The sequence below is a fragment of the Nesoenas mayeri genome, assembly GCF_963082525.1.
Source record: "Nesoenas mayeri genome assembly, chromosome: 9".
Lineage (NCBI taxonomy): Eukaryota > Metazoa > Chordata > Aves > Columbiformes > Columbidae > Nesoenas > Nesoenas mayeri.
The window spans coordinates 8,431,927-8,459,907 of record NC_137557.1 but is presented as its reverse complement, the minus strand read 5'-3'; the positions used below and the strand labels follow the sequence as shown (position 1 = coordinate 8,459,907).

The following is a 27,981-nucleotide window of genomic DNA, read 5'->3' as shown; positions in this document are numbered from 1 at the left end:
TGTGGGGTGCTACCCCCAAGGCAGAGCCCAAGCAGACCACCCCGGCCCTGTCACTTGCGTACACACAGGAAAAGGGACACAGCCAGGGTGCCAGCAGGGCTGCCTGCTCCACAATGGGGGACCCTGTGCCAGGCAGAGCTGGCAAGGGGGTGCCAAGGAGCCTCGTCCCGAGCACACCCCACCCCCTTGCCACACTTCCAGCCCCAGGTGGGGGTACCTACCGTCTGCCTTGGGGTGCCGGGGGGGCTGACCCTGCCTGGGCTCCAGGCTGGCACCCCCACACCAGCCCAGGCGCAAGGGACATGGGACGGGGGGCGGCAACAGCGGCACACGGGGCATTATTTAGCAATGTTCTTTTATTTCCAGTTTTAAGGTGAAAAGATGCCTTTAAATCTTCAATTAAATACTCCATAAAGAAAAAAAAAAAAAAAAAAGGCAAAAAAAATATTTACAAATTCACGTGACCAGTAATTGAATCCTTGTTTTAATAATTACACGTGCGGCTCGTCACATCCGGCGCTCTATAAATACAGGGGACGCGGATGGGGGGGCCGCCCTGTTGCTTGCCCAATTGTGGCCTTAAACGTTTGGGAGGAGGATGGGAGGCTTTGAGGGGAAGGGGAGGACTCAGCCTGGCCCAGAGAGAAGGGGTCGTCACCCCCTACCCCCCTCCCCAGCACCCTTCCCAGGTGGTCAGAGCAGGAGCTGGGGGGGGACACGACAATTTATATTTAAAATAAAAAACCATGGGGGGGGGGTCCAGGCAGTGATGGAGAAATAGAGAGAGGACAGGGGAGAGGGAGAAATCACGCTCCTGTCCCCAAACCAAATTTAATAAGTTTATATATATATAATCTCTCTATATTTCAGCAAGAAGTGGGGAGGAGGAAGGGGAGGGAGGAGAGGAGGAATACATCCTCATCCTGTCCCCCCTCCCCATGACATGAGTCCGGGGTTCTTACACCCCCTCCTGGAGACCCAGGGTGCCTGCACTGGGAGGGGGTAGAGGAGGAGCCCCAAAGGGATCCACCGCAACAGCTGCATCCGTTTATTATCGTGGTGACAAACTAGTACAGGCCTCACGAACAGAACCGGGATGGAGGGCGGAGGGAGAGGAGAACTGGAAAGAGAGAGGGGGGCTGCGGGGGGCAAAGCAAGTCCCTCAGCCCCGGCATCACCAAGTCCAGGGGAGCCAGAGGTGGGAGGGGAGGGAGTTGCTCCCCAGGGTGCCCCTCTCTCTCTCCCCCCGCTTCCTCCTCCTCCTCATCACGGTTGCTCAGTTGTTGTCCGACTCGTCCTCGGCTTCCCGGAGCCAGGTAAAAAAGGCAGTCACCGATTTGAGAGCCACCCCTTTGCCCTGCTGCTCGGCCGGGTCCTTGCTGGACTCCCACTTGTAGAAAGCCTCCTCCTTGATGACATCCTCATCGTAGAGGGCGTCAAAGAACATCCGCAGCAGGTCTGGGGGGTGACAAAGAGGGTTCCCTGCCATTCCCCAGCCACCAGCCACTCTCCGGGGTTGGGGACACGCCAGCCAGCCCACTCCCAGCCCACCTGCCCCGCAACACTCACTGGGAGGCTGGTCCAACTTCACCACCAAGGCTTGCAGTGCGTAGAGCGCCTGGAGCTCCTTCTGCTCATCCCGCAGGTACTTCTGCAGCAGCTTGGCTTGGTTGCGGATAACCAGGGCGTCCACACGGTATGGGTTCTCAACTGTGGGGAGATGGGGTGTGAGAGAGGGGTGGCCTGCACAGAATGACACCCCCCCACCTCACCCTGGTACTCACAGATGATGGCCGAGTGGCATACGGAGGTCATCAGGGCCCTGATAAACGTGTTGGAGGAGACCTGCTGCTCGCTCAGGTTGGCCTGGAGGAGGGAGGAGAGCGGGGCTGTGAGGTAGGGAGGGAGCCAGGAGGAAGTCCCCAGACCCACGGGTGCTGCGCCCGCTCCCTCACCTCGATCCAGTCGTATATTCTTTGGTTGTTGGGGTTCTCCTTCAGCAGCTCGTCCATCTGCTTGTACAGCTCCTCCGAGGTCAGCTCCTTGCGGCTCGGCGTGTCCGAGCTGTCCCCCAGTGTGTACTCCAATTTCTGGGGGAAGGGCAGAGATAAGCTGTTAAGGGTAGCACGGGGGAACACCACGCTCCCAGCAGCAGGACCCTCCCCAGGGCGCCCCTCCACAGCCCATCTCTGCAGGGCTCCCACCTGCTCTGTGACAAATTTGTTGACATCCTGATCCTCAGGCAGGAATTCCTTCCAGCTCAGGCCCCCGTCCCGCCACAGCTTGCCTGCGGTCTTCTGACTCTGCAGGACAGACAGACAGTTGGCATCAGCACTCCACACCCTCCATCTCCAGGGAGAGAGGTAGCACAGCTTGGACATGACACCACCATAACCCAGACAAGGCAAGGTATGGCCCCTGCCGTCCCCTCTGGTGGCAGAGGGGTTCAATCCTCACATGCCAACCTGCCCCCCGAGCCAGCAGTTACACAAGCCCTGTGACTTACCATGCCCTTGCACAACAAGCCCAGCACCTCAACCAGTAGCGTGGTGGCCTTCCCAATGGGCACCAGGGGCTTCGTTATCTCCCTGTGGGGCACAAAAAACTCAGCTGAGCTACTTGTCCTCAGAAGCCCCTCTGGCGGCCCCCTGGCAGGCCCACAGCCCTCACCTGAACAGCTCCTCCATGGGGATGCCATCCTCCTGCAGGATGGGGGTGATGAGCTCAGCCAGGTACAGCCAGATGTGTGGGATGTCAATCTCCATGTCTTCTGCCATCTCCAGGATCTCCCGCAGCCTGTAGGGCAGAGGAGGGGGCCGTTGGGATCCAGCAGCCCCTGTGTCCTCAGAGAGAAGGGACCTCAGGAGGTCTCAGTGATGAGCCCTGCTCAAGGCAGGGCCAAAATTCAAAGCCAGGCTGCCCCAGCCCCTCACCCTTTGTAATACTGCTCCTTGGAGAGTGTGCCCGCCTTCACTAGCTGGCACAGGAGGACCCCCATGTGCTCACGGGAGATAGTGCTCCTCTCCAGCGTGGACTCAATACCGTTCTGCACGAAGATGTAGAGCAAGGAGGGGCTGCCCAGCTCCTGCACACACTGCAGGGCCTCCTGCAGGAAAAAGCGGAGGTCAGTTCTGCCCCATAGCCAGCCCCAGCTCCCCTCTTCCCTATCCAGGCACCACCATCACCTTGCCCAGCAGTGCTACTGCCCAGGGAAGCAGACAGCATGTTATGGGGGGCATATGGTGCTCTGCCAGCCCCTCCTCTCACCTTCATGTCATTGATGTGCAGGTATTCCTCTATGATCGCCTTGGATTTCTTCTCCAGCTCCTCTTCCGACAGCGCAGGCTTGGTGGATGCTGCAGGAGGTGCTGGCTCTTGCTTAACTGTGAGAAGAGAGCAAGGATGATGCACCGCCTGGAACAAGCACAGCCCCAGCCCGCGGCCAGATGCCCACCGCTCCTCCCCAGCTCACTGCTCTCTCGGCTCCTGTCCCGTTCCTCCGTCATGCTGGCAGCCTTGCGCACGGCCTCAGGGCCACCCTGCTTCTCCCGTTCTCGGCTCCTGTCCTCTGTCTCTTTGCTGAAGCTCCTCTTGGTGAGGGCAGACCTGTTCCTGTCTGCCCGCTCCCCCCGGTCCGGACGCTCCAGGCGGTCGCTGCCCTTCTCCGAACGTGACTCCCGGTCTCTGTCCCCAGCCTTCTCTGACCTGTCACGGCTGGAGCTGCTCCTGGGTGGGAGGAGGATGGATGCAGTGTGAAGACCCCGTGTCCACCATCCCTGACCCCAGACTGCAGAGCTCTGCAAGGCAAGACTGTCCCACTCCAATCCCAGCCCCTTCCAGGGCTTCTTCTAGCACTTGACCACCCTCAGGAGACAACACTTTTCCCTGTTTCTCCCCTATTCCAACTCAAGCCCTTTGCCTTTCACACTGCCCCGTGCCATGGCTGAGCAGAGTCTGGCTGCATCCTGCCCACACCTTTCCCATGCTGCAGAAGGGGTGAAGTCAGGGCTGTTTTCCACTTCTCCTGAACAAACCTCATTTCAACTCTCCTTGGGGAACTTCATGCTCCAGTCTCTACAGAACTCCCTCCAGCCCATCAATGCCCATCTGGTCCCAGGACCCCCAGAATGGACCCAGCACCCAGGTGTGGTTCCCCAAATGACAAACAGCAGGGAAGAAGCTAAGGGTGGGGTCAGCCACCTTCGTTGCAAGGACTCACCATCAACTCCAAGCCCCACCAAGGCCCCATCCTTCCACAGGGGATTATCCTGGCCCAGATGCCAGGCTATTTGCAAATGAGTCAACCAACCGTTGCCCGATTTCAGGGGTTCCTCCCTGGACTGCAGACCAGCACCCCCGCACACCAAGGCAGCGCTGGCCCCTCACCTCTGCACCACGCGGCGGGACTCCAGGCTCTCAGCCGGGGTCGACTGCTGGAGCGCTGAGAAGCGGTTCAAGGTGCTCGTGGCCGGTCGCCCTGAATCAGATGCTGGGCGTGAAAAGAGGGGAATCTCAGAGTTCAGCACCTCCCCAGTACAGGAACCACCTGGGGAAGGGACCCTGCTCGCACCCAGCCACATGCTGCCCACCTGAATCTGCAGGCTTCGCGCCAGAGCCTCCACTGCTGCCTTTGCCCCAGCTCAGCCGCCCGCCCGGCGCAAAGAGCTGGTTGTTGGAGTCAATGGATCCAGGCTGCAGGCGGAGAGACAAGAGTCAGCTCTGAACTCCACAGTAAGGCAGGATCCCAGCCAGGCAGCTGGCTCAGCTGCCCACGCTACACCGCCAGCCTTACCTTGGTGATCTTCGTTAGTCGACTGGTGTCGATGGGCCGGTTGCCCTTGCTGATGGGCACAGTGTTCCAGCCATCATCTGCCACCAGGCTCCCGCGCCCACCTGGGCACAAGGGGGACAGACATAAGGCACAGTCCGACCTCGAGCAGTGCCCAGCAGGAACAACCCCCCACTGGGAACCCTGGGTGTCCCCTAGCCCGGGCACTCACTGCTGGAGGATGGCCCGGGGGGGCCTCTCCTCTTGTCCTTGGACATGAGCTGCTGCACTTTGATGTGTTCCCGATGCTCCTCCATCTCCGCTTCCTTGTGGATCTGGTCGATGGTTTTGGGGCCCTGGTCTCCTCGCCGTGGCACCCAGCTATTCTGCAGAGGGCAAGGGAGAAGGAGACACTGAGCTGGCTGGAAGATGGAGGCAGAGGCATTCCCCCTTCCCAGTCATTGCACCCTCAAAGGCTCAGGCCAGTCTCCCACCTCGGCCAGTAGAGCTTCCTGAATGCTGTCGCAGCTTTTGGCACAAAAGGGCTCAGTTTCATGAGCCCCCCTGCATTAAATAGCCGCTGGTTACTGTGTGCCCACTATCGCTACCACACTAACCAAGGGATGAGGGCTAGCATGGTGTCTCTAGGGCTGGTCACAGCTTACAGAGTCACCTCTCCCCTCCCAGGGACACAGAGACCGCTGGCACTCAGAGGACCAAGCAGGGGACAGAGAACAGTCCCCGTGCAACAGCAGGCCACATGCCTTACCCGTCTGAGGTCAATCACATCCTGCAGCATGAAACGGATTCGGGATGATGTCTTCTTCTCTTTGATAATCTTCTCCATTTGATTGAAGTACTGGTCCATCCTGGGCTATAGAGGGACAGAGTCACGGTTACATGCTTCCCAAAGGCAAGGGCAGGGCAAGGCAGGGCAGGGCAGGGCAGGGGGTACCTTGGCCTTCTCAAAGTCCAAGTCCTTGCCAATGGTGGTCAGCAGGCGGCAAAGGCACTCGAGAGATTCCTCATCATGGTTTTTGAGCAGCTTCACCACACAGTCATGCATGATGGCTTCTGTCAACATCTTCAGCTTGAAGAGCTCTCCAATGAACTTGATGTTGCCCAGGGATCGCCGGCGAGCCTTGTCCCGCGCCTCCTCCAGCTCGTCCTTCATGCGTGCCTTCTCCTCGGGCTGCAGGGAGGGCACAGCCGGGCAGCTCAGAGCCTCATCTGCCCCAAGGACACCCACACCAGCCCTCAGCTGCAGCTCCCACCCCAACTCACAGCACTGGCATCGTCCATCTCTTTCTGCCGCTTCTCAAAGATCTCGTCATCGTCCTTGTCCTTCTCAAACTCCTTCTGGCAGCGGTTGAGCAGCAACTTGCGGAAGTTCACAGTCACCGTGGGCTTGTCTGTTGTGGGCACTTTGAGCTGCAGGGAGAGATACAACCCGGGCGAGAAGCGTGAGTCATGTCTCCCACAAAAGCCGGCCAGCTAAGGCCCAGACACTGCTCAAACCAGGGAAAAGCCACCCTACACCCTCACAACCCTCATTCAGGCTAGACACGAGGAAGAAGTTTTTTACAATGAGAGTGGTAAAACACTGGCACAGGTTGTTCAGGGAGGTGGTAGATGCTCCAACCCTGGAAACATTCAAGGCCAAACTGGACAGGGCTCTGAGCAACCTCAGCTAGTTGAAGATGTCCTTGCTCACTGCAGGGGGTTGGACTAATGACCTTTGAAGGTCCCTTCCAACCCAAACTTTTCTATGGTGACCTGCTAAGGCTCTGGACTTGGCCTTCCAGCCACATGCCCCAGTTTCCCCACCCCACAGGGAAGGACCAGCACCTTGCTGAGCTCAACCAAGGCCCCCAAACAAACCCCTGCAAGATCAACTGGAGCCCAACCGAGTTCCTGCTCACCCCCATAAGGCAACGGCACATGTTGGCATAGGCAACAGAGAAGTTTGGCTCCGAGATGGCCTTCTCGAAGACGAGGTCGATGACACCCTTGAGCCGCTCCTCTGTGTCGATGGACAATTCCATCACTTGCTTCATCAGCTGCTGGAACATCTGAGGTGTCAGCTTGTTGAGGATGCTGCGGACGCGGCGGAGCAGTTCCTGTGAAGACAGCGGGGTCAGCGAGAGCTGGGCACACCACCCCCTTCCCTCCCAGCACCCGTCTGCCCCAGGCTCCCACCTGCGTCTTGATGTTCTCAGGATCCTCCTCCTCGGAGGCACGCTTGCTGCTGGGTTTCCAGGCCTTCTCAGCTTTGTTCAGCTTGACGTCCTCGTTGAGGGACACAGTGGCAATGATTTTGCGAGGTTCCTTCCTCTGGCTCTGCTGGGAGCGGCGAGGACCCAACCCTGAGGGCTGACACATGGAGAAGAAACTCAGCTCTTTGCTCTGGGACCAGCCAGGCTGGTTCCTGGGGTGTCCCCATCTGCCTGCTCAGATCCTCAGCTCCATCACGGACATCAGTGGCCCAGACACAGCGGCTCGAAGGCTTGATCATCACAGGGAGGCGGAGGGGGACGGCGTGGGTGAAGTGAGGAGATACTCACCAGGCCCCGGTTGCCCATGACGGGCCGGCCGAGGTTAGCGAAGGAGGGGGTAAAGTCGGGGCTGCAGTTCATGCCGCTGAGGCGGATGGGGTCAAGCGCCCGCAGTGGGGTCTTGTTGGCCTGCGAAGGTACACAGGGCTGAGGATGCCCGGGGGGCAGAGGAGCGGGATGGATCCATCCCCCAGCCTCAGCGCCGGGACAAAGAAATGGAAAAACGGCCCCAGGTGTGCCCCCACGCACCATCCCCGCAGCTCAAGGCTCATTGCAGAGGCTGCAACAGGACCCCAAGCACAGCAGGAAAGTCCCAGCTCTGCCTTGACAAGGAGCAGAGCAGCAGAGCCAGACCCCCCACTCATGTACCACCCACGCTACCCCACCTTCCAGGGCCGCACCAACCTTGTCCAGCACCACGTCTGTGATCTGGGGCAGCCCCTCGGGTTTCTGCATGCTGGCAAAGATGAACTGGAAGCCCAGCAGGAACTCTCGGTCATATCGCTTCTTCTCCTCAGGGTTCAGTGGTTTCCATTGCTCTGCAGCAGGGGCAGAGGGAGACCTTGACATGGCCTGTTCCCATATCCTCTACCTCAAGCTACGGCAGGTCCAGGCCCACCCAGGGACTAGAGAGGTGGGATGCAGACAACCACAGAGCTGCCCCAGCCTGGTACACCATGAACATGAAGCTGCTTGCTTAGATAGAAAGCCTGATGCCACCAGCTCCCTGTCTCCTGCCAGGCTCCTCGCACTGGGGTCTCTGTCCCCAAGCCTGGCACAGGGTGGGGGACAAGATGGGAGGAGAGTGTGAGGTTTAGAACAGCTGGACCATGCCACCCCCACCCTCCCCACTGCTGGGTCCAGAGATGGTGGGTCCCAGCAGAGGTCTGGGCCAAGGCACAGCTCACCTTCCTTGTAGCGGTACTTCTGGTCAGCAGCCTGGCCCTTCTCCGGCGCCAGCTTGTCCTCCTTCTCCTCCCATGTCTCCTCTGACTCTTCCTGTGGACGGGCAGGGGCCGCGTCCTCCACTTCACGGACAGGGGCAGACGTGGGGGGCTTGTTCTCTGCCTCTGAGGCACTGTCGCTGATCTGAGACTGCGTTGGGAGGGACAGGGACAGAAGTCACCCCTGAAGCCTGGTCCTGCCCCCTCTGCCCCGCAACCCAGGCGTCGGCCCCCCCTCAGATCCTCATTACCATCACGGAACATCAGTGGCCCAGACACGATGGCACAAAGCAGAGTTCATCACAGGAGGAGATGGGACATGGGGTGACCCCTGGACACCCTGGGCATACTCACCTCTTTAAAGGCATCCAACAAATCGCCTACTGCCTCCTTCTTGTTCAGCTCCTTCATCTTCCGCTTTTTCTTTGGCACCGACACGGCGACTAAGAGGAGAGGCGAGGAGGTGAGGGACAGGAACCTTCACAGTCCCCCACTTATCCTCACGCTAGCACTCAGGTCACCAGCAAGGCACTGGTAACACTGGGCCAGCTTCAGGATGGGGACACAAGAATATGATCTTGCCACCCCAGCACAGCCCCTTCCCCAAATATTCCATGTACCCACCTGGGCACCTGTGGACTTCACATATAGCCCACCAAGGCACCCCGCTCCCTGAGCACACACCCCAGAACACACCGCACACAGACACACCTCATACCTCTCCCTATCTGGCCACTGGACCTCAATTTACCCTGCACCTCTCCAAAGCACATCCACGCCTCTTTCCCATCCTCCTCAGGGCACCCCCACAGACACCCATGTCCTGGTACAGGGCAACCCTTACAGGGACACTCCCACACACACCTCTGCCCCCACGTATCCTCCTTCCCTGGCACCCCCAGACACTCCACACAGAGGTGCTCCCCAGAAGCACACCTGCCCCCAGGTCACCCTTCCATAGTCCCCCTTTACCCCTGCACAGAGTGCTCTGTGTGAACACATCCTGTGTACATATCTCCCTCGTCCTCCCCCAGCATCCCTGCAGAACCCCCACACTCCTGTGCAGGGTGCTAAAAAAAAAAAACAACCAACAAACCAACACATAGCTTCAACCCACTTCCCCCAGGCACCCTGATGTACTTGCACACCCCTACACAGGGTGACCCACACAGCTACAGCCCCAGCCAAGGGAATGGCAGGAAGATTTGTCAGGGGAAGTTTAGGTTCGACATGTGGAAAAAGTTCTTCACCCAGAGGGTGATGGACACTGGAACAGGCTCCCCAGGGAGGTGTCACAGCCCCAAGCCTGACAGTGTTCAACAGGCATTTGGACAACGCCCTCAGACTCATGGTAGGAACTTTGGGGTTGACCTGTGCAGGGACATGAGCTGGACTTGATGATCCTTGTGGATCCCTTCCAACTCAGGACATTCTGTGATTTTATGATCTCTCCTGCCACCCCTCCACCTCCCCATGTTCTCCAGGACAGCTGGAGACAGCCCTCAGGTACAGCCTCAACACACCCACACTGCAACTCTGCATTAGGCACCTGCATATACCCACCGTACCCCACCAAGGTGACCCCTCCACACCACCCAAGGCCCACCCTGGGGCACCCCACACACCCCAGCCCAGCATTCCCAACCTTGTGCGGTCGCCTCCAAGGTCTGTGAAGGGGCAGGGGCCGGGCTGGAGCTCCGCTCCTGGGCCTCGCTGGGGCCTTCGCTCTCCTCCTCCTCCTCTGCCGGGGGGGACGCAGGGGTGCCAGGTTGCGCTGGCTCCTCGGGCTCCGAAATGGGGCTGACATCCGACTCAGGCTGCTCCTCGCTCGGCTCTGCTTTGCCGGTGCCCTCCACCCCATTGGGCAGGGGCAGCTCCTCAGGCTGGGCGATGGGGGAGTCCAGGGTGGGCGCTGACACTGGGGTGGGCGCCGGCACCAGCGCGGGCATCAGCTGGCACACGGGCACCTCAGAGACCGGCTCAGGTGCCTCCTCCAAGACCCCATTGGCCTCAGCAGGGGGCTCGACAGCGGGCTCGGGGCAGGGCTCTTCCTGGGCTGGCGTGGGGCTGGGGGAGGCGGGTTTGGCGGGTGCTTCAGGGGCCTGCGGTACAACGGGCGGCGGCGACGGCACGGCCGGCACCGGGGCCACGGCTGGCATCGAGGGAACAACAGGCACCGACGGCACCTCAGGGGGTGCAGGCGCCTGTGGAGCAGGCTCTGGGAGGGGAATGGTGACCTCCTCCTCCTCCATGGCCACCGTGTCCATGTCGGGCGCAGGCACGAGGGGCAGCTCCACAGCCCCTGGCACTGTAGTGATGGCGCTAAACGTCTTGTGCGGGTCGGGCGGCGCCTCGCCCAGCTCCACTTTAGTGTCCGCGTCCATGGGGGGCTCCATTGGCACCAGCGTCATGGCTGAGAGCACCACGGGCTCCACCTCGGGGATGAGGGGAGGGGGAGGAGACGGAGACGGGGACGCTGACTTGCTGGGCTCCAGGGAGATGGGCTTGCTCACCACTAGCGCGGGCTTCGGGCGGTCATCTGCAAGGGGGGTGGTGTTAATGGGGGACTCTCTGATCCCCAGCTGACCCTGCTTCCCCCCCTTGACCCCTCCAAGAGCAGCAGGGACAGATGTGCCAACCCATATGAAAAACGGGCAGCGGGGACAACAAGTGTATCCCGCAGTGCCCAGGGGACAGCCGGGGTGAGCAGACAGCCCCCACAAACACTCCTGGACTCAACACAGGGACACTGGCCCCCACATCCGTATGGAACACATTTGACCCCACAGTCCACAGGTGAACTGGGGAAACGGTGGGACTGGCACCTCTGCCCCCACAGTGCCCAGGACAGGGAGCCTGGCAGCAGCCGTGCCGGCTGGCACACCCACCCTGGCACAGGTGCTTACCTGGCCGGACAATAACTGCTACATGGGGGGTTTCTCCGTTGGCGTGGGGCTCCAAACCGCTTCCAGCCTGAGGATGCAAAGAGGGGGTTCAGCAGGGCCACATGTACCTCTGCTGCCCCAGTGGCGGAGTCAGGGGTGCCCTTACCTGTGGAGGGGTGGGGGTGGATGAGGTCCTTGCTCCAGACATGATTTCTTCAGTGATGTCTTTGCCACCTTGGTTGGGGTCTCGTATCCGGATCTGTCCGTGGGCCAGGGCAGAGCGGGAGAAGATAGCAGCAGGGTGGATGGACACAGAACACGGACCAACCCCTTTCCCCAGGCCTGACACCCTCAGGACACCCCCTTCTCCAAGGGGAGAGCCGAGCAGCTCATTTAGTGCTGTCTCTGTCCCAGTCATGCGCAGACTGGGGACGGGTGGGTGCCACCTCCCCTCAGGACACAGTGCACCGCTGACACCAGGCTGTCCTGATGCCCAGTGGGCAGGGAGGGCACAGGACAGGGCAAGTCTGGCAAGCCATCCTGCCAGGCGGTGACAGCCAGCACCACATCCCCAGGCCAGTGCCCACTTCCAGGAGTTGGGGGACCCCAAGACCACATCACCACGCTGGCACAGGAGATACAGGACTGCCCTGCCTCAGGGACAGCACAAGACCAGCCTCAGCACATAAACATGGAAGCAAGCCCTGTGGCACCCCAGGTACAGCCCGGACACGCAGCAGCAGGAGCCATGGGACACCCTGCTGAGGTGGGGACACACAGGTCTGGGACTCTGGTCGGGGACAAAGCACAGCCATGGGTCTTGTTCTCCCCATCCCCAACCAACCTCCTCCCAGGGGAGCGAGAATAGAGTCCGAGGGGTACTGAAGCCCACCCCGATGATAAAATTCCAACATCCCCCTCCCCAGTCCGGCAGCAGCCCATGCCCCCTCAACATGGGGCCATGCCGGCAGCTGCTTGGCCCCCCCGCTATAAATAGGCCCCACACGAGGCCTCTGAGCACCGGCATCTCCGGGAGCAGACAGCAGTTGGCAGCCGCGGCACCCCCACCCCCCGGGAGCTGTGACTCAGCACAACGCTGCCCGTCGGGACAGCCAAGGTCGCCAGCACCCATCCTCACAAACTCCGGTTCCCCCACTGAGCCCCCCAGCCTGGGGGGGGAATGGCCTCACACCATCCCCCTTCCCCGGCATGCTGCACCTCACCCCAGCCCAAATGGGGGCTGGCACTGCCCCCCGCCGCATGCAACCCCCCCCATGCCCGGAGGCAACAGCTCCTTACCGTCTTGCGCTCTCGTTTTGGGGGAATCGGTGGCTGTTGGCTCACTATAACCTGGGCGGTGGGAACCCCCGCCGGGAACTGCTGTACCCCCTGCGCTGGGTAATAAGCACCCGCTGGAGGAGAGGAGAGAGCATCAGAGGGACCGGCCAACCCAGATCCTCCGAGCCCGTCCTGGGGATCCAAAAATCCCCTAAACGCAGGGGTCTGCCGGGAGCCTGGAGAGCCCGTGCCACTCTGCAGCAAACCCCCATTCCAACCAGCCTGGATCGTCCCAACCAGCCCGACAGGCCTGACCGAATTCCTTCCCCGTGAAGCAGAGCGTCCCCGCGCCACCCCCACGCCCAGCCGGGCCCCGCCGTGCCCACCGGCTCCATGCCACCGCCAGCCCCGCCGGGGCGCTCGGCCATGCCGGCTGCTGGCGTCCCAGCTCCACCGGCATTCGGTCGCCTTCCTGCCAGTGCTCTTATCTCCCCGGGGCCGGCACCAGGCTGAGGGCGGCACCAGGCAGCCCTGTCCGCACCCTCCATTCACATCCAGGCCAAGGGGCTCCCCACGCAACCCCAGCCCCCAGTGAGCCCAGCCCAGAGAAGGGAGCTGTGCCGGGGGCCAGAGGCAAAGCTGGACCCCGTCCAGGGCTGGCATAGCCCCCAAGAGACACTCCACTCCTCCCAGGGCATTTGTGAGCATCACCCCCGGAGCAGTGCCACGAGGATGGGGGTGTCAGGAGGGACAGGAGGGACCTGGGCTCTGGCTCCAGGTTCTTCCCAGCTGTGCTGAGACAACTCATCTAATGTGCTCTGGTGACTGCCATGTCCCTGAGCCAGGGACCCTTCTCTCTGCCCAAGGGGGACACAGGGACACTGGACAGGCATGTGAGAAAGGAAGGAGTGAGACCCCAAGCTACTCAGCCCTGGGGACCAGGAGGGCTGGCCTGCCTCACCAAGGAGCGTGCCATGCTGTGCCAGGCCACCCACCCAGCCCTGTGGGCAAGTAGCACACTGCTGCCAGCTCCCAGGGGAACAGCCACAGCCCCAAAACAGAGGTGGGGGGCAAACCCACCCCAGGAGCCCACAGAGACATCCAGGGGATGCCCCAGCACCAGGCATGAAGGAGCAGCCGTGCCCTGGCCCAAGTGCAGGAGCCGGCTGCTGCCAGGGCCACCTCTGTCCTCTGAGGGTCTGGCTGGGCCCGAGGACAAGAGGGAGGGAGGACGGGCACATACCTGGCTCACGAGAAGCCCATCGCTGCCCTGGTTATGCCTTTCTGCCATGCCGGGGCTGGGCCGGAGGCCTCAGCTCACATTTCTGTGTCTGCCGGGCCTCTCAGGACCGACCAAGCCTAAATATAGTCACAGCCCGGGTGGCCACACGCGAGCAGGGGGAGGGAGGGGGCGCTGCTCACACCGCTGCTCCCCAGCGCCGGGAGAGGGCAGGCACAGCACGGCACCGGCACCCCCGGCTCAGCTCCTTGAGGAGCAGGGAGCTGAGGGGAGATGTCACCGAGCACAAAACTGCTCGACCTCTTGACAGCAAGTGAGGGGGAACAGGGGATAAAGTCTGCCCTGACCTTCCACCACGAGAGTTAAACATTAAACAACCCCAATTTGGAAAAGGGTGGGGGTGGATGAATGGGTGGGACATGATGCACAACCCTCAGCGCTGCTGGGAGACAGGAAACACCCCTTGCCCCCCAAAACAGCCTGTAATGGAGTCACACAGATAACTTCAGGGAGCTGGCAAAGGCAGAGGGGTCTGCGCTCAGCTCCTGAATGCAGGGAGCTGCAGGGAGGCCAGTGGCAGGGCAGCAAAAAGAAAAGGAGGGAGTGCTGGGTCTGGAAAAGCACCGTGGAGCAAAGTAACCCTCCCAGTATGTACCGTAAGTCCCAAACTCTGGGGGGTTTGTTCCAGGGTAAAAACTAGGGGCGCCAGCCTGGACCGGATACTGCTGGGTCGGGACGACGTACGTGGAGCGACCCTGCAACAGTGAAGAAAGGTCAGTTACCTCCTGCACGGGGTACAGACCTACCCTCAAACAACAGACATACCCCAAAACCTTCCTGCAAGGCAGCTGGATGCCAGGGCAGGGAACAGGATCCAGGCAAAGTGGGAAACAAGCACCTTGGAGGGCTGCCGGGGAGGGGGGCCAGTGCTGCCTCTCTACAGAGCTGGACAACACCCTGCTCAAATTGGTGGGTACTTGGAGAACTGGGGGATCCCCTCCACCCCCCAAAAACGGGCCTGTGCTCCAAACCCAGGCAACACCCCCTCCTCACCAGTGCCCACCCCAGCCCCCTCCCGCAGAGCCCGGGGCATGGATGGCCCTCACCTGTCCAGGGATGTAATAGGCTCCTTGGGAGGGTGTGTAGGAGATCTGGGAGGGTATCATCATCACCTGGGAAGCGGCTGGATACACATGGGCAGGGGGGCCAGGCCGGGCCGTCGTGTTACTCGGTACGCGGGACGCACTGGCAGGAGGCTGCGCCCTGTTCTGGTAGAAATGCTTGGGGAGAGATGGGGTATGGCGTCAGGCGAGGTGCCAGCACCCCAACGCTGCACCCACACACCTGAGCTGGGAACCCCCTCCCACCCCACACTATGGGGAGCAGCCTGGCAGCGCACATCACCCCAGAATGTCAGCCTGGGGAGGGGGGAGCAGCTCCAGGGGAGACAAGGAAAGGGGGAACCCCCACCCCGGCCCCACTGGGATGTAACACCCCAACCTCCCTGGAGCTGACCCCCAGCCCAGCACCATCCATCCTCACACACCTGTGGGGCCACTTGGGTCCACCCGCCCCAGCTCATGCCCGGTGCAGCCCAGTCCCAGCCCCGGCAGGGCCGGCAGCTCCAGCACCCGGAGCCAGCCACAGCCGCACACAGCTCAGCGGCGGCAGGTCCCAGCGTGCTCCGCACCGGCTCCCGGTGCTCGCCTGGAATGCTGGGATCTGTAGTCCCGCTGTGCCCAGCCACGCCGGAGCCGGACAGCCGGGGCACACGGAGCCGGCTGTTCACCCTCCGGCCCGTGCTGTGCAACCCAATTCGGCTTCTTTGCCGGGCAGGAGCATCCCCTGGAGCAGCGGCTCAAGCCTCACAGTGAACGGGCAAGAAAGGGTCCGCGCACGCACCCGGAGCAAGGAGAAAGCATTACCTGAAGAGACCTGAATCCTCCCTTTAAGCAAGCGCACGCATACAGAGGGAAAAGGGGAAAGAGAGACAGGAGTTACCTGCATTAGGACAGGGCTTGGACACAGGTGGCTGGCAGAGGAGGGGACAGGAAGCTGGGGAGCCCTTTTCCCAGTGCCCACATCCCAAATCCACCAGGGTGTCCCTTGTAGGGATCCCCACAAGGGGCAGGGAAGGGTTTGAGGGGCTCCCAGCCAGCACAGCTGATCTGTCCCCAGCAGCTCCCCCACACAGAGGCCTGATGGAGGTCCAGAGCCTTACAGGCACCACAGGGCCTTGGAGATCCCCACAAAGTGGGGAGGAACAAGGGCACAGGCAGAAGAGGCAGCCTGGGCCGGGGTTAGCACAGGCACAGCCACAGGCTTCATGCAAGGAGGAAATTCGGGTGACACTGCAGGGAAACCCACCCCACTGCCAAAGTCAAGCAGGCGTCCCCCCACCTTCTCCAGACCAGCCTGTCCACCAGCCTGGGGGTCCCTGTGTGCTCCCCAGCCCCTTCATGCCCAGGGTGGGTGTTTCTGTGCAGTGTCAGGGCCAGGTACTGGGCATGCAGGGTGGGGGAAGCGGGTTAGTACCTGCTGGTGAATAGCCCGAGGCCCTGCTGGAAACTGAGAGGAGGAGAGGGAGGTTTGGGGCAGGGGAGGAAGGAGAGAAGAGCAGTCACTCAGTGGCCATCCCCAGCCAGAGGCATCTGCCCACCACCCCACAGCAAGGAGGTCCCCAGGCAGCAGTTGTGGTCCAGATCGCGGGCACACTCCCCCTTGCAGACACACGCTGGTCCTGGGAGGCACCCAGTGCTCCACACACCCCAAGCACCATGGCAGTGGGAGCTACTCAGCCAGGAGGCAGAAAGCTGCTGGATACCCCCCATCACCCCCTCCAAGCTGGGGCAAAGCCCTTACCTGGCGCGGCTGAGAAGGCGTATTCATTTGTGAGGTCGGTGCCGGGTTAAAAACCACAGGTGCCGTCTGACCGGGTGGGAACGTCGGCTGGAGGGAGGCAGGGAGGGAAGGAGATGGCACCTCTGTCCCCAGCACGAGCCAGGGAGGCAAAGCTGGGTCCCCCCACCCTGAAGGGGCCGGTTACCTGCGGCAATCCGGGAGAAGGGGCAGGGTGCGGGGCTGTCGGGGCTCCTCCTGTGGGCTGTGGAGCTTTGTTCATTTCATGGGGTTGTGCATAAGGATCCCCTCGCTATCTGTGGGGACAGGGACAGAGGGTACAAGCTGGAGGTGGGCAGCTGCCCAGGCATCTATCTCCTGTCCATGTCAGCCCCAAAAACTGGGCACCTCTACCCCTTGGCATAAAGTCAGGCACCAGCCATGCCCCACAGACACCATGTCACTAGGGCACAGACTCCCAGCCACCTCCTCCTCCCCTAATGGGCACAGGGAGAGGGTGGGCACCACCAGGCCCCACCAACCTGTAGAGCAAAGCCCCCTGTTGTGCCCCAAACCCAACTGTGCCCACTGGCAGGACTGACCCCGCAGAGCCTGGCCGAGCACCCCACACAAGCAGGTACCAGTGGCTGTGACCGCTGTCAGCACCCAGGCCACTACCAGCTCCAGGGCCTGGGTGGGCCGGCGGCACCCCGGCGTCAGCCGTGCCCGGCTCCACCCCGGCTGACCTACTAAGCATTTCCCCTGGCTGGCCAAACCTGTTCCTCCTGGAGGTGCCGGGTCCCCAGCACACACCGCAAATGCCTACCGGTGAGGGCAGGGAGCAGCTCCGGCATCCCCCCCGCGCCGCCGGCGCTCCTGCCCGCTGCCCTGCCCGGGGGAGCCCACAGACCCCTGCCGCCACCAGCACCCAGGTGCCCGGGCACGGCTGTCCCAGGAGGGACTTGACAGCCGCTGTCGCTCTCCCCGCCCCAGTGCAAAGGCCACTGGGGCAGGAAGAAGAGGCGGTGCCCCCCACCATGCCCGGGAGCTCCCCACGGCACCCGGCGAGTCCACTGACGGCTAGGACACCCGCTGGAGCAGCCGACAGCGCCTTCTGTAACCTGATGCCCAGCTGCGTCAGCACTGCCGGCCCCTCGGCCCCACCGCGGGGCACTGCCAAGCACGTCCCGCCGACACCAGGTCCTGCCGGCACCCCTGGGCCAGGGGGTGCCCTGTCCCCCCAGGACTGTACCCTGATGTGGGGGGGTGTCACCCCATCACAGGGGTCCCCACAGCCACAAGCCAAATGGCGATGGGTTCTGCTGGTGCTCTGGAAGGTTGTGGGGTCTGGGGTGCAACCCCCAGTACTCCTCGCAGCCCCCAACTCAGCGGGACAGCAATGGCCCAATGTGCCTGTGCCGCCCAGCCCTGGGACGTGGTGGCCGGGGCCGCCTTAACTCGGCCTTGGCGCCGGTCACCCCAAAAAAGAAAGGGAGGGGGTCACACAGGGGAGAGGACACGCGGGGACAGCCCCAGCGAGGGCAGACCCGGCCACCCCCCCCACCACAGCCAGGAGCGAGCGGGATACTCACCCCCCCGCGGGAAAAACCTGGGCCGGCTGAGCGGGCCTGCAGAGACCGTTCATCCGACTGACTTGGAGAGAGCAGGGAGGGGGAGAGAGAGATCAGCTCGGGCCCCGCACCGCCCGCCCCCCCGGCCGGCCCGGCAGCGCCCGGGGCGAGGCAGGTCCCGTCCCGGGGGAGGGAAGAGGAACCGCAGGGGCCTTTGTAACAGGAGGAGCCGCCGTGGCCGTTGCCTCCCCCGCGCCGGGAGAGGCCGGGGCCTGCGCTGGGCCCGCAGCCGGGGCGGGGGGTGCCTGAGCCCCCTGGGGGGGCCGGGGCAACCAGGCCCCGTCCGATGGGGGCACCGGAGGGGGAAGGCAGCGCTCCGCGGCAGCGGGGGCTGAGGCGCTGGGTGCCCAGCGCGGACCAGGCGGGATCCCCGGCGGCAAGGCCGCGCTAGGCCGCGGAGCAGCCGGCCCCGCCAGGCCCGAGCCCGGCCTCGCCCCCGGGCCGCGGCTGCGCTGCCGGCTCCGTCCCGGGGCGGCGGGCGGGCCTGGGGGCGCCGGCACCATCTTGGCGGCAGGAGGAGGAGGCGGGAGAGGCCGCGGCAGGGCCGGAGCGGCGGGCGCGGCGCGGGGCCCGGTGCGGCATCCGGCGGCCCCGCTCCCCCCCGCGGCGGCGGCGGCCTCTGCCAAGGACACGTGTCACTGCCGGGCTCCGCCATGGCCGGCGGCTCCGCCGGCACCGGCGGCGGCGCGGGCGGGCGCGGCGGAGCGGGGGCGACGAGGCGCGCACCACGTGCGGCGGCGGGCCTAGGCAGACGCGGCGGCGGGTGCACGTGCGCGGCGGCGGGACGCACCGGCCGGCACGTGGGCGCGGAGCGGCGCCGCGCGAGACTACCGGGGCGGCGAGGCCGGGCCGGGCCCGGCGGGGAGCGGAGCGGGACGGGGCCGGGCCCGGGAGGGGGCCGGCGGCGGCGGGGCGGCGCCCACGTGGTGGCGGCGGCGGTGGCGGGGCCCGGCGGCGCGAGGCCCGGCCCGGCGGCGCGCGGCCCGGTACCGGTACCCCCCTCCCCCCCACGTCCGCCCACCCCCCCGCGGCGCGCGCCCGCCCCGCCCCCACCCGTTACCTTCAGTCTCCTTCAGCGCGCGCGGCCCGACGCAGCCGCAGCGCAGCGCAGCACGACCATTTCCGGAGCCGCGCCGCGCGCAGGGGCGGGGCCGGGCGCCGCCGCGGGGGGAGGGGCGCGGGGGCGGGGCGCGCCGGCCGCCGCCTGAAGCCGCTCCGGGCTCCGCCCCGCGGCACGTGACGCCGCGCCGCCGCCGCTGCCGCCGCTGTCACGTGACGGGGCGGGGCGGGGAACGCCCCCTCCGCACCTCCGGGCTGGACACGCCCACCGCGCCGGCCCGCCCCCGCACAGCCCGTGCGGGAGCACGTGGCACGACGCCGCACCCGGCACCGGAACCGGCGCCACTCGGCACCGGAACCGGCGCCACCCGGCACCCACCCGGGACTTGCACCTCCCAGCGCCCAGCGGCTGCACCTGCCCCGGACCCTCCCGGCACTCACGGGGAGCGTGGCCCCACGCTGCACCCCACGGCCCCCTGCCTCTGCCCTGCACCGACCCCACACCCCGTGGCGCCCACCCGCGCCCACCCCAGCCTCCATCCAGCACCCGGGCACAGCCCCTGCCCCCCAGCCGGGCAAGGCGCAGGCACGGCCGGCTTTGGAAACAGAACAGGGTTTTCTTGTCTTTTCTAAAATTAGCTCCCCCGCGGCCTCCACCTCCCCCGAGACCGATCTTAACCCGGCTCCCAGCAGCAAGAACCCCAGCAGAGCCCGGGGAGTCCCCACCCAGCAAGCAGTCCCAGCTAGGGACAGCACGGGTGCCGGCACGGCAGGGCGGGGGTCACACCGTGCTGTGCCAGGCTGGGGACCAGCAGGAGCAGTCCCAGGAGCACCCTTGGCTCACCACAGCCACGTTCACCCCCTGCTCCTCAGGGTCTGCCCTGCGCCAGGCCTCCATGGGCAGCAGGGACCGGAGAGGGGGTCAGAACGCAGTCTGCACCACCAGCACGAGGAGGGTACAGTAGCGCTGGAGTCTCCGCACCGTTTATTTCCTTGACTCTCAGTAACAAAAACAAACAATTTTTTTTTTCACCCCCCACCCAAACCACCTACCCACCCCCCATCCCCCTCCCCTCAGCTCAAACATCATAGTTGGGGTTCTTGCGTAGAATAACAAATCCCTCGAGGATGGGCGTCACGGGCACGTGCTCCTCCGTGGCCAGCTCTGCCCGCTCCCCGTGCGCCAGCAGCACCGGTGTTGTGTGTGTCTGGAAACCAGTGATGGTTTTGGGCTTGCCCGCCTGGCCCACCACGTCCACAGCCTGCAAGAGAAGCGTGAGGTAAATGCAGAGGACAGACAGGAATACCAGAGTACCCCAGGCTCAGCTCTGGCTGCCCCTTACCTGTCCCACCCGAACCGACACAGGCAGAGGTCGCAGCTCCTCGTCGAAGGTGACCAGCATGCGGGGCTGCATGGCAGCAACGAGGCCGTAGAGAACGTAGTGGGACTTGCCCAGGATAACTGGAGGGGAGACAGAAGGGGCTGAGCAATGCCCACCCCACAAGACAGAGGGGTGCTGGGGGGGGCAAGCCCCTGATACTCACTGTTGCGCACATCCAGGAAGGACACGAGGACAGTCAGCAGCCCAGCCACAGCCACCTGGCTCATGAGCTGACGATCGCTGTGGTACGGGCACAGGGTGAGTGTCCCTTTGCCCAGGTGGGTCAGGCCCTGGGGCAGCAGAGAAAACAGATGAGAGTGTGGTGGGGTAAGACCTGGGATCCCCAGCCCTGCCCAGCGTGATGGTGACACCCCCAGGACACCACTGCAGGGCAGGGACCCCAACCTGCCCCTTCCCCACCACGAGCGCAGGATCATCACCTGGGCTAACCGCACCATGAAGAGGTTGTTGGGGTCCTTGGCATGGTACTGGGCAAGCTGCCGCAGCATCGCTGCCAGCCGGGCATTGTTGGTACCTGGGGAAGAGGGGGTACAGACAGAGAGTGGGGTACATGGCTCAAGTCTTTCACTTTCACCCCAGCATGAGTCCCAAACCGGGCTGTCCCCCAGGCTTACCGCTGCCCACCATGCCCATGGCAAAGATGGAGTTGTAGGAGACCTCAGGGTCAGCATCGTGGGAGAACTTGCTGAGGGTGTCAAGGATGTTGAGCCGGGGGTTGGAGACAGAGATCAGAGCCAGGGCCAGGGGCACGGCGCGGCGGAGGGTGGGCTCCCCGTACCGCAGCTGCACAGAGGGGAGGTGGGTGTTAGACTCAGCTTAAGGGCAATGAGGTCTACAGAGATGCGAGGCAAGACCCAGCCTCTCTTCCTGGGTCTTTTCCCAGCTCTGTGCTGTCCTCCACACTATCACTCACCAGGTGTCCAAATGTGCGCAGGGCCATCTCAGCACCAATCTCCTCACCCATGGCAATGAGTGCAATCCCCAGCACTGCTACGCCCTGCAGGGACACAGGCACTGAGCGTCAGGCAGGGAGCACCCAGCCTAAAACCCAAGTCCTCATGGCCCCTGCACCCATCCTGAGCCCAGGGGGACAGGGGGAGCAAAGTATGCTGCTGGGGGCCATTCTCCTCCAGCTCTGATCCTGCACGTGGCTTAGGGACCACACCAAAGCCAGGTTATGCACCTGGGACACAGCTCCCAGCCTGAATTTCCCTACCTGGTGAGCCCCCATGTCAGCTGAGCTCTCTTTCTTCTCCTTCTCCTTCTTGTCCTTTTTGTCCTTATCCTCCTCTTTCTCCTTGGAGTCAAAGTGCTCACTGCAGATGTGCAGGAGCTGTTGCACCTTCAGGACATTCCCTGAGCCTGGGGGGAAAGTAGAGGGCCAGGCTCAGCAGAGGAAAGGCCCAGGACCTGCTCCTGCCTCTCCTGCCTTATCAGCCCAACTCACCCGCATAGGCGCAGACATCCACCAGTGTGTTGGCGAAGCTGCGGAACGGCTCTGACACCACCTCCAGCGCTGCCAAGATGGCCTCAATCGCCTCTCCCTTCCCTGCCGGGGAACGTGCCGTGGTTAGAGCACAGCAGCAGAGGGATACCCTCACCCCATCTCCCAACCCATGAGGTGCTGGCACTGCCCAGCCTTACCCAGGTGGTTCAAGCCCAGGCCGAGCGGCAGCCACCGGGCGTACGTGTCCTTCAACTCTGTCTCCGATTTCTCCATGATAGTCTGGAGGATGGTTGAAGTGACATCCCCATTGCAGGAGCCCACTGATATCATCCCGCAGGCCAGGGCGGTCACACCAGCCACCTGGTGAAGGAGAGAAGGAGACGCGCTGCATGTGGGGACAGCGCACAACACACTGTCCCACAGCTGGCCCCCAAACAAGGTTGTGTTCTTCTGGCACAGCATAACGTTGGGCAAGGACATGCAGCCCTGCTCCCACAGACCAAAACAGCTGCAGGACAGCCCCTGCATCCCCAGGAGCTGTTGGGGTATAGGTGGGGAAGCAGGAACCCCAGGCAAACCCTGCCTTGCTCCCTACCTCCATGCTGGACTTGGGTTCTCCCATCACAGGTAGCAGCAAAGTCAGGACATCCTCACGGTTGGAGCCCGCATATGCCAGCCCCAGCCTGCGGAAAGTCCAGGAGACCACGTTGGGGGAGCTGAACCACACTGCACAGCCCAGGAAAGGCTGGGGTTAGGCCCTTACCCAAAAATGGCTCCAATCCTCATGGTGTTGCTGTTGTGGAGGACATAGTCGGACAAGAGGGCCAGGGCAGGGTCACACTCATTCCTCACCCCTGAGTTGACGATGCCACAGGCCAGGAGGGCTCCCGACTGCAAGGCAGAGGCACTGTCACGCACCAGCCACCAACACACAAGGCTCTATGCCAGCCAGTGACTAACGTCACCCCACGTATTGCACCTACTCCCCAGAATGGGCAAGGTGGTACCAAGTGAGCAACATCACGCTAGATCCAGCCAAGCTGTCCAAAGCTCGTAGCTCTGTGACAAGGGGACCCCAAAGGTGCCTCAGAAGACCCCAAGAGCTCCCCACCTTGTTCTGAGCTGCTCAAAAACCTGGCACATGGGGCATCCAACCCCTCTCTGGGCAGGAACTGAGCCGCACAGCAGACCAAGGCAAAAACAACTACTCTCGAGCCAGCCACACACCCATCAGGAGGAGGGCCGCACCAGGCAGCTGCAGAGCCCATGTGGGGATCAGTGCCACCGACCTTGATGTAATCTTCCGAGGAGTACAGGTACTTGTCGATCTGTGTGAGTCCCCCGTCCACGTCCCATAGCAGTATCGTGCCCAGCGAGGCTGCAGCACTCAGCATCCCTGTGGTTTCAGGGGAGAAGAGCCCACGTCAGCCCCATATCAAAAGTGCCCTGCCTGGGGCAGGTGGTGGCCAGGGACACAGGACAGCCCAGCAGCAGGCATGCCCTGCAGCCCCCTAAAAGGGACAGGGAAGTGACCCCAGGCCTAGGAACACCTCCAGCCCCTGCCCAGCCAGCTCCCTCACCATGGTCCTTGTTCTTGTACAACCATTTGTTGCCATCATCTGTCAGCAGCTTGTCCTGTCCAAACGCAGCATTCACAAAGCCATTCACGAAGGAGGAAGCCAAATTCATCCGGGCTGAGTCCACTTGGGAACCACTCCCCCCGAACCCTGGGGAATGATGTTGGGGTGAGCCAGGTAGCCCAAGCAGCCCTGCCAGCCCTCCAGCACACAGCTGTCCCTTGCCACAGGGACATGAGGATCTGTCCCACTACCAGCAGCAAGGAGAAGGCCAAATCCATGTCAGGTATCTGGGTCTGCTCCACAACAGGTCAGAGACCACAGGCAGGTCGTCTGCCCACCCCAGGATACACAGCTGACTGCGCTAGCCCTACGGTGCACTGCAGCCCCAGGAGCTCCCCTCAGAAGGAATGACAGAGACGGTAAGATGAGCCCTTACGGTTATTTTCCAGGTGGGTTTTGTAAATATCATCTGGCACTTTGGGCTCCATGATGTCCAGCTGTAGAGACAAGAGAGTTCTCTCTCAGGCAGCACACCCCAGGGCAGCTGCCCTACCAGGGCAACCTCTCCAGGCAGCACCTGGCCAAGCTCATAGGGACAAAATACCCCTTCCCAAATCTTACCAGGCCACAGCCAGAGGCAGACCAGGGCTCTTTTCCCAGCTGGGACACTCACCTCTCTGGCCAAGGCCAGGAAGTTGCTGTTGAGCTGTACATTGGACATGATCTCAGTCAGGTCCTCATACTCCTCCACATCCTCGTTCAGCTCCAGGAAGACCCCATGGCGACCCAGCATAAAGGCCATCTGCTTCTGGACAACTCTGCGCAGAGCAGAGAGGTTTCACAAGTGACTAGACCCCAGCCAGCCCCAGCACAAACACGTTCACCATACGGTGAGCCACCTGCCCTACTCTAGAGGCACACAAGAGCAGCCCAGAGATGACCTGCTCTTGCCCATCTTGATTTCAGGTACAAGAGTCTCAGTCCAAGCACCGAGACACCTCTGTGGTAGCAGGATCCAACACAACTCTGCCCAGACGGGGAGCCAGGCCCCACCACAACGGGCAAACGCTCCAGAGGGTGAGGAACAAACCTCCACTTACACATCTTTGCAGGATGTGAAGATGTCCTCCACCAGCTCCATGTCATTGAGCATCAGAGCCAGGCGCAGAGCTTCAGGGTAGCGGCTGAACTTGCGGAAGATGCCCAGGGCGCAGCGCAGGAGAGCTGAGTTCTCGGGTTCTGGGACGTAGCTTACACAGCTTTGAGGAGGAGACAGACACGAGGGTGATAACCACGTCATGCAACCTCAGCCCACCAAGGACCAGACCCCTCACCCTGCCAAGGTCCCTCACCTGGTCAGGTAGAGGCAAACTTTGGAGTAGGCGTTGTCATCAATGTACTTCTCCAGCATGTCCATCTGCTCGATCTCCATGAGCAGGTCACAGGCCTCGTGCTCTGCATTGTGGGCCATGTTGTAGGGGACAATCTCCTTGACCAGGGTGAGGAGCGTGTCCCTCTGAGCCTTGTCAGCCTCATCAATCTCCTGCCACTCCTTGGCAACCTCCCCTGCCAGGTGCCTGTGGGGACAAAGCGTCATCACCACTACACAAACCCACTTCACCCAGCCTCAAGGATGGGGAGCAGCTGCTGCCAGGGCCTAGAAGAAGAGGGTTAAGAGCAGAGATTACAGCGGCCATGGCAGCAAGATCCCTGTAGCTAGCAAACCACTATGGAGAGAGGATGAGGTGATACCTGCAGACATGACAAGGGCAGTTGAGCACAAGCCCAGCAAGCCAGGACACCTCCCAGGTGGGCTAGAGCTTAAGCACTCTGGGAAATCCCCCCAAGCCCTTGTCCTTGCCCAAGCCCTGCCCTTGCTCAGGCTTACCTGACGTATTCATGCCCCCAAGATGCCAGCTCCTCCTGGGAGCCCACTAGCCGGTACTTCAGGCACTCCCGCTCCCCGCTCATGGTCATGGCCAGAACAGAAATTATGTCTGCCGCAAAGCGCTGGGAAAAGAGTGCGGAGGTCCAGACACGCGTCGGGCATGGGGCAGCAGGAGCAGCCAGGGACACAACGCCCTCCCTGTGCCCACAAGCTGTCACAAGCCCTGGCAAGTTACAATCCACCAGAGCAAGTCACAGAGGCAGATGTTGGACCACGGGGTCCAGAGGGTCTGTGACCACCTGCCCACCATCCCCCCAGCCATGTGGGATGGTGGGGCCAAGAGCTGTTACCTTGTTCTCTCCTGGAGCCATGTTCTCATAGATCTCCTTCAGCTTTCCGTAATGGGGCCGTAGGAACTTGAGGGGTTTGGGAACAGAGGTCATGGAGGTGGTGGAAGAGCGGATCTGCCTCCGCAGCTCCTCCAAGGCCGGGCGATATAGAGACGTGTCTTTCTCCTGCAGCGGGAAGTTGCCTGTCAGGGAGCAGGGGGCTGGTTCCTGTGCCACCATGCCGCCAGCCCTCCTCAAACACAGCCATGTCTCTGAGCAGAGCAGCCTGGGCTGCCTCTTTCAGCCCCAGCACTGGGTGCGAAGGAACAGCAGAAAGCCACCCACATGAGAGGGAAGCAGCAGTCAGACAAGCAGTAGGGCTCAAGGACAGACAGCAGAGGGCAATGAGGGGCCCCGTTCAGCGTGAGACACACCATCTCCACTGCGCAAGGAACAACCGTAAGCTGGGTACAGCACAGACTTACCCCCAGGCGCTCCACCAGCATCTCCAGCTCATCCTGCAGCTGCTTGTCTTCCTCTGACTGCCAAAACACACAGGAGGAAGCATAGCTGATGGCACCCAGCACAGACATCCCCAGTGTGACAGGGGTGGAGATATCACCCCAAGCTGCAGGGGGGCCAGAACACAATGACCGCCCTTCTCTCTGGGGCACCATCCTGCCCCAGTGCTGCCGGGGGTTAGGGCCCCTAGGACTGGGGGTCACCTCCTGAACAGACTGCGCCTTGCCACAGGGTGAGAAGTGCCTCCCCCGCCACCCTGTGCCATACAGAAACACCTCCACAGAGAGGGGCACGGTGGGGACAGCAGCCCACTGGCCCAAGGCCATTCCCCACAGCCCATGAGGGGCCACAGCCACCCCCGTGCCAACAGAGGGGACCCCTCCATGGTGCCCGTCACACGCACACCCTGCTCGCCCCGGCTCCCCCCACGCAGTGACAACAAACCCCGGAGCCCCCGCCCCACCGCACCCGCCAGGGCAGGGAGCCTTCTGCTGCGTCATGTGGGCAGCCCATGACGTCACAGCCCACCTCCGCAGGGATACCCTCGCCTGGGTGACGTCACAGCCCCCTCCACAGAGAGCCCCCTCGCGCTGGGGACGTCACGCGCCTCCAACGGAGGGAGCCCCGGCGACGTCACAGGCGCCCCCAGAGGGGTGCCGGCCGCCCCCGTGACGTGGGATGACGTCCCGCCCCACCGGTGACGCGGGCCCGGCCGGGCCGTGACTCAGCTGCGGCCCCGGCGCGGCGGCGCTCACCAGCTCCTGCTCCTTCTCGGGCCCCGCAGGCGGCTCCCGGCGGTCGCGGCCCCATGGCGGTGTGGGCTTCTCCTCGCCGCCCGACCCTGGGCCACCCTGCACCCGGCTCTGCCCGCCGCCGCCGCCCGCGTCCATGGCCGCTCCACCGCGCACCCGCCGCTCTGCGCCTGCGCGCCGCCGCACCCGCCGCCAATCACCGCCCGGCGCCGCCGTGACGACACCACTGCGCGCCGGGGGCGTGGCGATGGGCGGGGCCGGAGGCGGGGCGGGGCGGTTCCACGTGCGGCCGCGCTGTGCAGCAGCGAGCGGAGGGGGGGGGGGGCGCACGGCCCGGGGCTCCGGTACTGCTGGGGACCCGAGCTCCGGTACTGCTGGGGACCCGGAGCTCCGCGCTGCTGGGGACCCGAGCTCCGGTACTGCTGGGGACCCGAGCTCCGGTACTGCTGGGGACCCGAGCTCCGGTACTGCTGGGGACCCGGGGCTCCGGTACTGCTGGGGACCCGAGCTCCGGTACTGCTGGGGACCCGGGGCTCCGGTGCTGCTGGGGACCCGAGCTCCGGTACTGCTGGGGACCCGGGGCTCCGGTACTGCTGGGGACGGCAGCTCCGGTACTGCTGGGGACCCGGAGCTCCGGTACTGCTGGGGACCCGGGGCTCCGCACTGCTGGGGACCCGGAGCTCCGGTACTGCTGGGGACCCGAGCTCCGCGCTGCTGGGGACCCGAGCTCCGCGCTGCTGGGGACCCGGGGCTCCGCACTGCTGGAGACCCGGGGCTCCGCCGCTGCTGGGGACCCGAGCTCCGCCGCTGCTGGGGACCCGGGGCTCCGCCGCTGCTGGGGACCCGGGGCTCCGCCACGGGG

The 27,981-nt window shown here is 63.2% G+C and overlaps 2 protein-coding genes across 7 annotated transcripts; both read right to left on the bottom strand.

Annotated features, from left to right (window-relative positions):
- Positions 1–129: 129 nt before the first annotated feature.
- Positions 130–19,300, bottom strand: EIF4G1 (eukaryotic translation initiation factor 4 gamma 1). Of its 4 annotated transcripts, none has more exons than XM_080349553.1 (33): positions 19,200–19,300; positions 18,101–18,161; positions 16,717–16,825; positions 16,533–16,619; positions 14,777–14,950; positions 14,326–14,425; positions 12,452–12,564; positions 11,319–11,411; positions 11,174–11,240; positions 9,913–10,806; positions 8,622–8,710; positions 8,232–8,418; positions 7,729–7,862; positions 7,333–7,470; positions 6,968–7,141; positions 6,691–6,888; positions 6,053–6,199; positions 5,724–5,960; positions 5,538–5,642; positions 5,001–5,154; positions 4,793–4,893; positions 4,590–4,692; positions 4,387–4,489; positions 3,473–3,726; positions 3,268–3,383; positions 2,934–3,106; positions 2,671–2,796; positions 2,507–2,588; positions 2,205–2,303; positions 1,956–2,090; positions 1,785–1,866; positions 1,570–1,710; positions 130–1,458 (listed from the first exon to the last, which is right to left on the bottom strand). In XM_080349553.1, exons 3-33 carry the CDS (start codon positions 16,789–16,791, stop codon positions 1,277–1,279), a joined length of 4,863 nt encoding a protein of 1,620 aa, XP_080205679.1. In that variant the 5' UTR covers positions 16,792–16,825; positions 18,101–18,161; positions 19,200–19,300; the 3' UTR covers positions 130–1,276. The 4 variants fall into 4 exon arrangements, with proteins under 4 accessions (XP_080205679.1, XP_080205680.1, XP_080205681.1 ...); XM_080349554.1 differs by having other exon boundaries at positions 4,387–4,477; XM_080349555.1 differs by having other exon boundaries at positions 7,333–7,452.
- A 974-nt stretch (positions 19,301–20,274) lies between these two features.
- On the bottom strand, positions 20,275–27,271 carry PSMD2 (proteasome 26S subunit ubiquitin receptor, non-ATPase 2). 3 transcript variants are annotated; one of them, XM_080349946.1, is made up of 21 exons: positions 27,123–27,271; positions 26,331–26,387; positions 25,867–26,031; positions 25,517–25,638; positions 24,981–25,205; positions 24,729–24,887; positions 24,302–24,446; positions 24,065–24,125; positions 23,629–23,775; positions 23,338–23,444; positions 22,812–22,939; positions 22,644–22,731; positions 22,246–22,408; positions 22,049–22,150; positions 21,818–21,963; positions 21,515–21,598; positions 21,216–21,384; positions 21,021–21,115; positions 20,744–20,870; positions 20,542–20,660; positions 20,275–20,460 (listed from the first exon to the last, which is right to left on the bottom strand). In XM_080349946.1, exons 1-21 carry the CDS (start codon positions 27,255–27,257, stop codon positions 20,278–20,280), a joined length of 2,727 nt encoding a protein of 908 aa, XP_080206072.1. In that variant the 5' UTR covers positions 27,258–27,271; the 3' UTR covers positions 20,275–20,277. The 3 variants fall into 3 exon arrangements, with proteins under 3 accessions (XP_080206072.1, XP_080206073.1, XP_080206074.1); XM_080349947.1 differs by having other exon boundaries at positions 25,867–26,048; positions 27,123–27,188; XM_080349948.1 differs by lacking the exon at positions 25,517–25,638 and having other exon boundaries at positions 25,867–26,048; positions 27,123–27,188.
- Positions 27,272–27,981: the final 710 nt, after the last annotated feature.

Excerpts from the sequence above, each read along its gene's own strand:
- EIF4G1 (XM_080349553.1), bottom strand. The coding sequence starts at position 16,791 with ATGAACAAAGCTCCACAGCCCACAGGAGGAGCCCCGACAGCCCCGCAC. Across the intron at positions 7,142-7,332 it reads TCATGGGCAACCGGGGCCTG|CCCTCAGGGTTGGGTCCTCG; the intron begins GTGAGTATCTCC and ends TCCATGTGTCAG. Across the intron at positions 5,961-6,052 it reads AGATGGACGATGCCAGTGCT|CCCGAGGAGAAGGCACGCAT; the intron begins GTGAGTTGGGGT and ends CCCTCCCTGCAG.
- PSMD2 (XM_080349946.1), bottom strand. The coding sequence starts at position 27,257 with ATGGACGCGGGCGGCGGCGGCGGGCAGAGCCGGGTGCAGGGTGGCCCA. Across the intron at positions 24,447-24,728 it reads TTCACATCCTGCAAAGATGT|AGTTGTCCAGAAGCAGATGG; the intron begins GTAAGTGGAGGT and ends TGCTCTGCGCAG. Across the intron at positions 23,445-23,628 it reads GTACAAGAACAAGGACCATG|GGATGCTGAGTGCTGCAGCC; the intron begins GTGAGGGAGCTG and ends CTGAAACCACAG.